At 32.9% G+C, this 12,130-nt stretch overlaps 1 protein-coding gene across 1 annotated transcript in view; it reads right to left on the reverse strand.

The window, feature by feature from the left end:
* Positions 1-12,130, reverse strand: part of RYR3 (ryanodine receptor 3) — a 214,935-nt gene that overhangs the window by 58,563 nt on the left and 144,242 nt on the right. The window contains exons 56-65 of the mRNA XM_027717007.2: positions 11,909-11,971; positions 11,379-11,454; positions 11,072-11,195; positions 6,529-6,644; positions 6,170-6,237; positions 5,460-5,581; positions 3,138-3,187; positions 2,824-2,884; positions 1,565-1,803; positions 570-651 (exon numbers count right to left, since the gene is read on the reverse strand). Coding sequence (XP_027572808.1) covers positions 570-651; positions 1,565-1,803; positions 2,824-2,884; positions 3,138-3,187; positions 5,460-5,581; positions 6,170-6,237; positions 6,529-6,644; positions 11,072-11,195; positions 11,379-11,454; positions 11,909-11,971 — 1,001 coding nt within the window. The remainder of the gene's footprint in view (positions 1-569; positions 652-1,564; positions 1,804-2,823; positions 2,885-3,137; positions 3,188-5,459; positions 5,582-6,169; positions 6,238-6,528; positions 6,645-11,071; positions 11,196-11,378; positions 11,455-11,908; positions 11,972-12,130) is intronic.

Here is a 12,130-nt window from a genome sequence, read left to right on the forward strand (position 1 = left end):
GGGTTCTCTTTTCTGAACTGACGGATATGGACTTGGTCCCTTTTTAATGGAAGAGGATCTAAAATCCAGGGCTTGGAAGATAGCACAGCAACTAGATACTTAAAGGAATTGCAGACCCTAGTCTTTTTTAAATGTTACTAACTAATGGTTTCATTCACAGAGTTAAATGTTGTCAGAATAATCTACACATGCTCAGGATTTTATGCTCAGGACAACATTTGAGAACTCTGTATACACTTAGGTGTGAAACACATGCAGTCTACTTAGTACTCAGCCTACATCCCACAGCAACATGCAGTAGACAAACTTAATTGCAACCCATGGAAAAATTTAGCTTTTCCCATGGGAAAAATAAACTCTGCAGATACACTGACATATGCAGGATGAGTTATTTGCTTTTATTTAGTTTTGATTTTTTTTTGGTGGAACTGAACGCTAAAGTATAGCCAACTACTTTTAAGATAAAGTGCACTGTTTCAAATTCACCTTTCATCCAAACTGCTTTATTACCTAAGTAACACACTCCTAAAGAAGAGAAAATTTTACATGCTGAGTGTTACATGTAATACCTTTCAACATAGATGTTCTTTCCAGTCCCAAGAGAATAGAGGCTACAAAGAATTCTGTAACATGAAACTTGTACATCACCCACTAGAGGAAAATAAGAAGTATATTATCAGTATTTATTCAGCTAAAGATTACTTTTCAAACATCTATTTTACGCGATCCGTTTAAAAGCGTCTAAACTTTTAACATATGTATCACTGAACCTTCTGGCTATAGATACTCTACAGGGTATTATTTATCTTTAATTTCTCTAATACCTAGTTTGTCATCTACATTTGTTCCACAACCTAACAGATTATCAGACATTCCAAGAGGACAACAGATACTCGCTAATAAGATAATTGCAGGTTATCACACTCACAGAGTACAATTTTAAGCTAAACCACATCACTCTGTGTGTCTAACCTTTAGGTACGTGATCTGAAGTTTCACCATACTTTTAAAGAAAGTATTTTCATGGTTATCCACCTTTTAATTATGACTCAAATATATATAAAATTTTGGAAGATAATTAGGGACATTAGAGCATAATAAGACCATTCACCATGTTACTGAATCTCAAGGAGTCATTTCAGTATTTTTAAACTAAATGATGCTAAAAAGAGGGAAAACTTATATTCAAAGACCTACAGTAGTTTTCATATGTAAGGAGAAAACCCACAGGGAATTAATAGCAAGTTGTCTCCTTTAATGAAATAAGAATTTTCTATAGAAAACTAGTTTCATCCACCAGTTGGTAAGACAGCACTTAAGGGGATACTTTAATTTCTCTCTCAATGTTTGAAGAAATATTGTACATAATTTACTTGAAACTTATTGAATATTATTTTTACACATACACTAGAAATAAGATAGTATGCAGGTGATTTCAGATTTAATGCTGGAAATGTGCATGTTATTGAAAACAGAATTTCATCCTTTGAATCCATGCAGCATTACTAAAAAGCGTTTGTACCATTATAACACAATGAACTTTTTTAAAAAATAAAATACTTACAAAGTAAATCGATTCCAAACTGATGATGTGAAATATGTTCAAAAAACGATGTCAAGATTGGTAACAATGCTACTGTAGTATAATTGATATTTTGTGAAACACCCTTGATTTGTGTTCGTGAATGAGTAAATTTTCCAAGTTTAAGATTTTCTGAAGTTTTCTCCAAGTCTTCAGCAGCATTTTCAAAAAAGGCACGCAATCCTGCTTTGACAAGTTCAGATCCTGATTTCATAACAGTTCTGAAAAATAATAAGGGAAAAAATATTGCATTGAACTTCAGCAGTTGTAAAGAGCTGTACATATGTTAGTTACATTCTATCAGTCTTTGAAGATACACACACAGTATCAATGACTTTTACATTATGAACAGAGAAGGGCACTTACATTTGCATAGTGGTATAAGCAACAATTAGCTTCGGCTACTTAATACAAAATAATAACAACAAAGACCTTGATTCCATAGTCTTGCCTTTCCAGTTTTTGTGATCTGCTTTCAAACAAGATAATACCTTCTCAGTAAATATCGTAAGTGGTGAGAAAGCTCCTCCATAAAATCTGCTCAAAACCCCCCAACTCTTAATCCCTACATTTTTATGGGAGCCCCAGTAACTAGGTATGTAAGTCAAGATACTTCAAAGCACCTTAAAATCTAGAAAATGCAACTGCAATACCAGCGTCACTGTCCCATTCCTTAATTTTTTTGCACTCTTCTACAACTCCTTAATGAAGCTTCTAGTGTTGTTATTCACGATAAGTTCGTTGTCAGGCTGCTATGTAACATAACTAGGCCAGAAATCACCTCAAATTAGAAAACTATTCTGGCTTCTGTCTTAATCTTCATAATCATTTCAATGATAAACAGTAAAAGTTAGCAAATGTAACTATGCTCATATATCAATACACTGCATGCTTCTAATGACAAATTTTCCACTATGCACTAAACTCTTTCGATATCTGTGGGTATCAATACTTGCAGTTCCAAAGTTTGTGTCATTTATATCTCCCAAAAGTCTTCAAATATCCTTGGAAACAGTGACAAGAGTTTTCAATGTTTTAATGACAGGCATTGAACAGAAAAATATAGTTGAAACACTTCAGACAAAATCTGTTAATATGATGGACAATATCTGAATCACTGATGCTGCTAATGTAATTTATTACAAATAAAGAATAAAAAAATACAGAAATTACCCAACTGCTTCTGAAAAGCTCTACAATGCCTTTGTAGTTTGTAGTTGGTACAAATGTTGTAAACTTACCGTGTGTCAAGAGACTGAGCTAGGATGTGCAGGCAGTTCACCATTGTAGCAGAATCACTACCTGGTTAGAAAGAGATACTGTGAGAACAATACTAGAACCTGTCACTTCTTGCTGCTTCAACAGTTTACATATTCTATTAAGTGTTAGCTTAATAGAAGAGCCATGTTCAATGCAGTCGCTAGTTACACTAGAAGTTTATGCACCATGTTATAGAATTTTGCCTATATTTGTGAAAAAATTCAGGTGTGTTAGAAACAATGGTTATACATTCTTTACATTTTGAACTTTATCAAGATCTTTCTTAACAACTTACCAAAAAGTGAGATCCTATGTCTAACAAGAGCAGCTAGCTTGCAGAACAGGCTAAAGAATTAAAAAACCAGAGAGAGCGAGAGAAGACAAGACAAAGGTTAAAGATTTATTTAGAATATGAGGTAAAGAGTATTAGGAATATGAAAAAGAAGTCACAACATAGGAAAATCCTGGAAAGTGTATTTTGAGTTATACATGATGATAACAATCAACTGCATTAAGCAGAATAACATTTTTAATCTTCTGAGGACTCTCATTTTCTAAGCTTCACTACTTCAGAGATGACTTGAAATGTGAAACTTTCTTTTGATTACAGTGGTTTCCGACAATTGCACACTATATGGCTGAGTCATTCTTTATGGCTAATATTTCTGAATAAGAATTTTTTTTTTGTAAGAACAAGAAAAATGAGAAATATTTTAGTGTTTCACTTGGCATTCTGCAGGAAATGAATATTAAAAATCTTCATACTATTTAAAATAATTTGCGAAGATATTCTTTGTAAATAAAGAAATTAATCTGTGTTTACCCTCTGATGATGATAAGATGAATCTGGAAATATATACAGACTAGAAGAGTTTCTGGCAAGTATATCAGAAACTTGCATATCTAACCTATCTGTCAAAATAGTAGAATAATTTAGAGAATAAATCAGCAGCTCTCTAAAGGGGCTACTTTAACAAAGACAGCTAGACAGACTTGTATATCATTTGTGCTATACTTTACAAATGGAATTAGGACATAACAAAATGAAGCATATACCTTAGGAATTGGTATGGTCTCTTACTAACCACAGATTGTTACTGTTATCTTCACAATAGTAAGGAAATACTATACTTCCTATAAGATGAAAATAGCAGATAGTCACTTTTCTCAATGAAGAATGCACAAAGAATTATAAGATATTTCTGAAATTATATTAGCAGATATGTATGCTAGACATCTAACTTCTTCATGTGCCTTGGTAAAGTCACTTTGTATGGCTCTAGTACACATCCTTCTAGATTCATTATGCTGACCTGACTGACTTTAAGGAAGTAACAGGAACATTCAGAGAGGAGGCATGAAACTTAAACAAAGTTAAATGCTACTTCCATCCTCCTGAACCTGAGATGACTTTCCCAGCTACTGGGGGACTATCTTGCACGTTTGTATGTAATATACCTGAGAGCTCAGTAAAACATAATCTTAGGGATTTAACACTCATTCTTACGGGCAACTGCTATACAAGGACTATCACCCACACAGAAGGTGGAAACAAAAGAGTAATAATAATTTCGAGAAATGCAAAAATATGTTGAAAGATAAACTGAAGACTGGAATCTAGGATGTTGAGTGCTGGGTCTGATCTTACTTAACAACATGTAAGTAACCTTTAGTTTCAAATTTGATATCTACTTTCCATTGGAAATGAGTTAACTCTGGTCAATGTAGTGAAGGAAAGTAAAAAAAATCTGAGAACCTACAGGTAAAGTAAAGAAAATGTGATAGTAAAATAGTTTTAAATATTACATTTCAAAATTTCCCAAAGAAAATAACTGGCAGCACACCTTAAGTGGAAGAAAAAACCCGGCAAAAAACATATTAAGTTACAGTGATAGTTAAAGCCCAATTAAATATTAATATTAAATCTTAGTTGAGGAAAAATTAAATTCATATTTTTGTATAGGCAACACATTATAAATTAAAATGCAAATATCTCTTTTTAATTAAGTTCTCTAAAATAACTTTGCATCGAATGGCTGACTCAAACCAAATCGGAAACAGTACAGATATCTAAAAATTATTAAATTCCAGCAATATTTATGCAGGGGCAGAAGTAATTTTGTATCAATTCTTGAATCTGTAATTCCCTCTAGAGAGGTGCATCATGGTATTTTTAACATTTTTTTTAATATATATAAAAATTTAAATAAATGTGACACCATTTAAATGACCCAAGAGTGGAAAAAGCTCTCAACCAGAAACTGCCACCAACAATGGAACATAAACTCACAAGAAACTAAGTCGTTCCATTGCTCACAGAATAATTTATTAATATTTTATGTTATCGTCCACAATTACATATCCTTAAATATATAGTAGTTATATATAGTTAATTCTTTAATTATATATACATACATACATATATATATATTTATATATGTTAAAGAATACTAAAATGAGGACTTTTATTTACTCACTGTTATTTTGATAGAGAATAAAATATTCACTTTCCAGCTGGGGAAACTGAACTTTTGAACTATCTTTCTCTTTAATCTAAGAAAAGTCCTTTATTTATCTATATGAAACCCTTCTATATATTTCTTAATTTTCTTCTTACCTTGCTACCATTTCCTTCTCCTTATTTGATGCATATCCACTGCTACTGAGGTTTTTTGATGGAGAAGACAGGAAGTAGAGGCAGTGATTTGTAAAGTACTGATCAACTAATGGTAAAAGAACCTAAGAAATACAGATACAAAATATATTTTTTACAGAGCTCAATGGTGAATACAGCAGCAATGCTCTGGTTGGTCAAAGTTTATTTAAAGAATTTTAATTCTGTAACAGTTGTATTTTCCCATTTCAGAGACAAAATCATCTAAATTAAAAATTCAAGTCTTACAATTTTATTTAAAGTTACATAAATAATAAACAGTTACACAAAGATATCTGTTTTGGATCTAATATTGCATAGGAATATTTCTTCCTGATAATTAGATGATGTTATGTACTTCAGTGATTTCTTGTGGTAAAAAATTTCAGAAATAATTAATATATTCATGTAAAAAATAAATTGCCTTTTAATTTCTATGTTCCTTCTCATACACAAGCAGATTTTTTGAAGTATTTTTAAATATTTGAATCCAGCAAATATACTGAATTATTTTTGAAGATATTTCAAAATGTTTGATAACTATTTGATTACTTACCACAAAAAAATGGAAAATATATATTACTAATATGTGAAAAGCAGTCTAACATTACAAAGTTCCATATTCTGTATAATGGAATGTATATGAACGTTACTTGAAATACTAAGTCACTCACTTTAGCAAAGAATTTTATTTCTTGGTCATGTGGAGATTTTTCAGTTTTTCCACTGGTTACAATGGCTTCTGCAAGGATACAATCAAGGTAGACACACAAATAAGAATCTGTCTAATAATGAATAACACAATAGCCTTTTAAATAGCCTTGCAAACTTAGTTTTACTGAAATAAAAATAAAACAACAGAAACTCTTTGGCTAGTTACAAATGTGCAAGAATTTAATCGGCAAGTTAAAAGACAGGATTTAAGTTTCTTAAATGCAATAAAAATAGTGTTCACTACAAATGTAAATATATCAATCCAAATATTTAAATATTGACAATTCTAATTATTTTCAGAATAAAATATGCAACTTACCCAAATGTGCAATAAACTCTTGAGCAGAATCAACATATTTTAAAATTTTCTTCAGAAACTTAAAGGCAAACCTCTTTTCCATGGATGAAGCATCCAAATCCATGTCATTCAGGCCCCTGTTTCAGAAAGGATTAAGAGAAATAGCATTCATGATGACATTAGTACAAATGAAAACAGTACTATGAAGCATTCGTGCCTTATTATCTTTTTATTATGGTAAATTTTTGTAAGAAGGAGAAATTGACTTTCCATAGCAACACTTAGTCATCAACTTCCTGGCAAGAAATAGAAACATGAGCTGATTTTAATAAGAGGTATGATAGCTTGTGATTAAAGTATCCATAATATATATATTTTAGAACTTCAGAGTGCTATCTTATTGCACAAACAAAGCCATGGTACCTCTGAATCTAACAAAGTAATACATTGGTCACTCAATTTCTACTGCTGGCACAATATAGTGCCAAATGTTTAGGAAGTCAGCAGTTGCATCTTTACAAAATAAGTTTAAGTACTACCCTTTATTTGACTATTCACTGTTAAACTTCATTTTTTTCTTGAATTTTATCAAAGACTGAAGTCAAAATTACTTCAGCTACTAAATGAAGACTTCAATGTAAGTAACAAACTACTATACTATTAAAATATTTGAAAAATTTCAACAGTATACAATAATTTCTAAGGAGGCATGTATTATTTATTCTTTAAGATAAATTCATGACATAAATCCTGACTGGTACATGGAAGACATGAAAGAGGAATAAAAATGTGTGGTTGTCAGTGCCTAGATTTAAAACACTGGATTTTATTTTAACTACAAATGAAACCTAAGTGACTGAAATTCTAAAATTCTTTAGGATCAGAGAAAAATTTATGTTGGAAGGAACCTCTGAAAGTCATCTGATCCAAGTCCCATCTCAAAGCAAAGCCAAAAGATGAGGTTGCTCAGAACCTTGTCCAGCAATGTACTGAGTAGCTTCAAGGATCGAAATCTCATGATGACTCTGAAGAGCCTACAGTAATTTTTAACCACCCCTTCTGGGAACAAATAATGGTGGAATATTTTCATATGCATAACTGGAATTTTCCTTGTAAGAACTTGTTACTTTTGAGGAGACAGTGTTTTACCTCCTCGTCTCTATAACCTTGCATTAAGTAGTTGAAGACAGCAGTAAATCCCATCGTATCCTTCTACTTTAAAACTGAAAAATCCCCCTTATCTTTCCTCAGTCTTTCCTGGTATGACATGCATGCCAATCCCCAAAGCATCTCAGTGGCCTCCCACTTGAGCAACTCTTCTCAATGGTTTCCTTAGCACTCGTGAGCCAAAAACTGGACAATGTACTCCTGATACAATCTCATGATCACAAAATGGAAGGGGAAAAAAATCACCTCCATCAACCTGCAGACCACACTTAGTAATAAAGCCAGTACACAGTCAGCCTTTGTCATCACAAGGACATATTCCTGATTTATGTTCAACTTGCACAATTCAATGTGCTCTTCTGCATAGATGCTCTCAGGCTCAATTCCCCTATTCCTGGGGTTATTCCATCCTGGATATAGGACTTTGCATTTACCTTTGCTCCCCCTCACAAGAGTTCTGTCAGCCCATTTCTCCAGCCCATCAAAGTTCCTCTGATGGGTAGTCAAACTCTCCAATTCTTTGCTAAGGGTTCATTCCACAAAACCGCTCATGATGCATTCTGTCTTGGCATCCAGGACAAGAACAGGGATTTTTTTTCTTTTTCTTTTGAAGTCACATAACCCTATAGGGCTTTTAATTTATTCTGTTTTCAAACATGTTTACTTTTACAAGTTGTTATTTCTTTCCTCTTTGTTTCCTTGAGGTTTTCATGTACATTTGTTTAGTCTGCAACTTCTTCATAGTCTCTTTATACCAACATTAAAAGGACTATAAATTATACTTCAGATTTTCTGTTGATAGATGGTGTTTAACACCTGGGACATCTAACTGCCTTGCCAAGTGAGGAAGCAAGTGAGTAACATTAAGGGAAACCTCTGGTTACCCACAATGGCAACTTCATATGCTTCTGTACAGACTCGTCAAATAGTAGCAGACAGGAATAGTTGGCCTTTATCAATTAGAGAAAATGACTGGGCTAATGGAAACGCAGAGGCTACAGAGGGGTAGTGTACTGAACAGCATGTCTGAAGTAGGGAAGAAGGGAGGAACTGGTAGTTTGTGGTACTGAGGCAATAAGAAGGAAAGGAACAAGAAAGCAGGGAAGATGCTGGGCTCGTTGTAGTATGGAAAAAATGATCATTTGTACTAAGATTTCTTAGCACTGTGTGGGACTTAATTAGGGAGAATAAATGAAGATTAGACTAACAATTGTAAAACAGCTATGAGATTAATCCAAGGAAAAAAGTAATTCTGTGGTAGAAGGTTGATGCAGCAGAAATTTTAACAACAAAAGTGTCTCATAATAAAATGGATGTTCTTGACCATATCAGAACACAGTTAAGAGGAAAGGAACAGTTATAGTCTGGAGATACAGAATCAGAGAACTAAGGAACCCCTTCCAAAATCGTTTTAAACATAAATTTAGAAGGACTCTAATCTCCCATCTTACAGTTACACTTGAAAAAAAAAATTCTATTTGAAGAGTTCTAGTTTAAATACTTTTATGAACTCCTATTAATTTATATATCACCTGTGTAATCAAAGTATTTGGTCTGTATTAACAGCTGTATTAACAGTTGAGAGGCATCTCCCGCTGCCTCACTCTCACAAAGGAGACTAAGTATTTATTTGTATTTTCAGTGAGATCACTGTACATATTCTCCTTTTCAGTTTATAAGAAGTCACAGCTCCTAAGAGACTACATGTACTTTCCTAAATATTGAAATACATTGGTGCGTTTGTGAAATAACAAAAGCAGCAGCAAAGGAACTTATAGAGATTTAAAGATGCTTAACAAAATAACATGTTTTTTCTAACATGTACTTGAGTAAGGCCTGAGAGATTTATCTGTACATCACAAACACACAAAGTGTTTCAAAAGTGTTCTCAACAAAGAAAGAAGAGAAAAAAAAATAAAACAAAGCAGCAGAGGCAGATGGTATATGTAAAGTACACATGCTGTTCCACCTATACATTTCCAATTATAAACAATTTTTATGTTTTAATGCTTAGTCCAATGTTTCTAAGAATAACATTCTGGAAATGTGATAACTGCAATGAGTACTTCAAAAGATTTTATATATATATATATATATATATATATGCACATATTCATCTGAAGGAAACATTGAGAAGAGAATAATTTTGATTCATCCTTACACAGACAATTGCTGCAAACTCCTCACCCACACCAATAGAGAGTTTGAACGTGCTTTTTCAAGTTGACTTGTCCCATGAGTTAACACTGAAAACATTGCCCTCCTGACATAAAGAGACATAGCTGCAAAATGTGAACAATTCCATTGGTGTTTCAAAAGATCATTCATTTTCAGGAACTAATCTTATTCAATGGCTCTAAAGCAATTATGGAGGATATAAAAATATTTGGTGGCATACCTACATTTTGGATTCAGGGTGGGAGCCTACATATGTGGCAGGAGGGAATTTCTCTCTGTACTAGTGCAGAAGTGTATATTTAGAACTGTTTTCTCATATCTTAAGAAATGTAATTAATTGTTGAAGCCAACAAAGTTACCTTTTGCAGGTCCTAATCATTGATATGTATAAATTTCTGAGTATACTTTCAAAAGGGATGCGGACTTGAAAAGTAGAAATAAATGAAAATAGGAAATGAAGAACATTTACAGAAAAATTTGTTCATGAATACAGTTTAGTTTACAAAAATGTTTAATGTCAGCAAAATTGTGGTTTTCTATGTGCTTAGGTGTTCCACATACAATAAAAGATGATAGTTTAGTATAATAATTCACAATTCCATCATATACAGCCAAAAAATACAGTTTAAGAAGTCATTTTAATTTTACTGACACTGTAATGCCCCACAGGCCAGCTTACTTTGAGACACAGCAATTTAAGTTAGAGTACAAATAATAAAGTCTATGCTTTTGCTTGAGCAGAAGTTAAAGATGAAATGCCCGCAAAATAGCCACTTTGTCTTATGGGAGCACAGAACTCAAACCAGTATTTTTGTCTTACGAAAGCACAGAACTCAAACCAGCATTTTTTCAAAAACTGGATGAAACCCAGTTTTACGTAGATGTGTTTCAGTATCCGAATTCATATTTATTTTCCTGTGATCATTACTGACAATGGTGGCTGCTATTAGAGAATTTAGATGCTTAAACTCTCTGCTTTTTTAATTACATTACTGTTGCATCTTGTGTTTACTATGATCACATACTCATTAAAAATAATACCTGTCTATACTATTTCAGAAGGGTCTTTCTGAACTTAAAAATAACAAATGCTATGATTTATAGAAGATATGCCAAATGGTAATTATGTTAATAACTACCACACTGCAGTGAGATAAAAACATCATGCTGGTTTGTGCACTGAATGTAAACAAACATATCAAAAAAATGTGCAACTTACCGAGATATGATTATACCATTGACTTGAAGGAATTTAAACAGCTCTTGTGCCTTTTCACGGTCTCGTGATTTCTCCTTGGCTGTCAGTGTATCATAAGGTACCAATAAAGGATGACTACCTCCACCTTTAGTAAGTTGAAAAGCTGTTAGTTTTTCTATTCTAAGATTTATTTTAATTCATCTATGAAAGGAACTATTCAATTTTGATTGTCTTACACTGTCTTTTTTCAGATTGCTTCTTCTCCCTCATTTTCCTTGTCTTTTTTTTTTTTTTTTTTTTTGGTGTAGATCACAGGATTTTGGCTTACCTTTGCTTTCCAACTCCATTTTCTTCTTTTTGGCCCATATATTATGGTAGTTTTCTGCCATTACCTCAACCATTCCCTATGTTACCACCAGAAAAAAACAAGATGCAAAATTAGAAGATGACGATTAAAAATTCTGTAATTCTACATAATTTTACTATCTTGGGTAAAGTCTACATTCTTGTGGCAAAGAAACATCATAGTTAAGTGTCAGGTCTATGTTCAGGTGTTTTTTGAAGTCAGCACAAGCACAGGATACACATATATCACATACTATTATCAGCTCCTTCCCTGGCTTTGTGATAAGTTTTTCTGGGAACTCAGAAAGCACCAGTGGCATGAACAGCAGAATTTTTGTATGTTTCATTTTTCCAGTATGTAAATAGTATGGCATGCACCTTTTTGCAACAGCATATCACAACCACAGTCACAGATACAGTCGTAAAGCCTAACAAAATTCAGCTCATTAATAATAATAAAACCAAATCTATTCATTCTTTTCAGCGCAGTACATGCAAAACACAAAGACAAACCTGAAGCTCCCTAGAAAGTGCCACATTAGAGAGATCAAGTGGTGCCGGGATATACCCATTTCCCTGCAGGGAAATAAAAAGATAATTATTTTCAGATAAAAGTATTTCAGATAAAAGTATTCAACTACAACATCTCTTTTGTTGACCTGATTAGAGTAACATCATTCACAATTTTAAAGTTTCTTGTAGAAACTGTGTGCAGCTATTGTTTTGCAATGTACT

Source organism: Pipra filicauda, unplaced genomic scaffold, assembly GCF_003945595.2.
Source record: "Pipra filicauda isolate LSUMZ 115617 unplaced genomic scaffold, ASM394559v2 scaffold145_size1923396_pilon, whole genome shotgun sequence".
Classification (NCBI taxonomy): Eukaryota; Metazoa; Chordata; class Aves; order Passeriformes; family Pipridae; genus Pipra; species Pipra filicauda.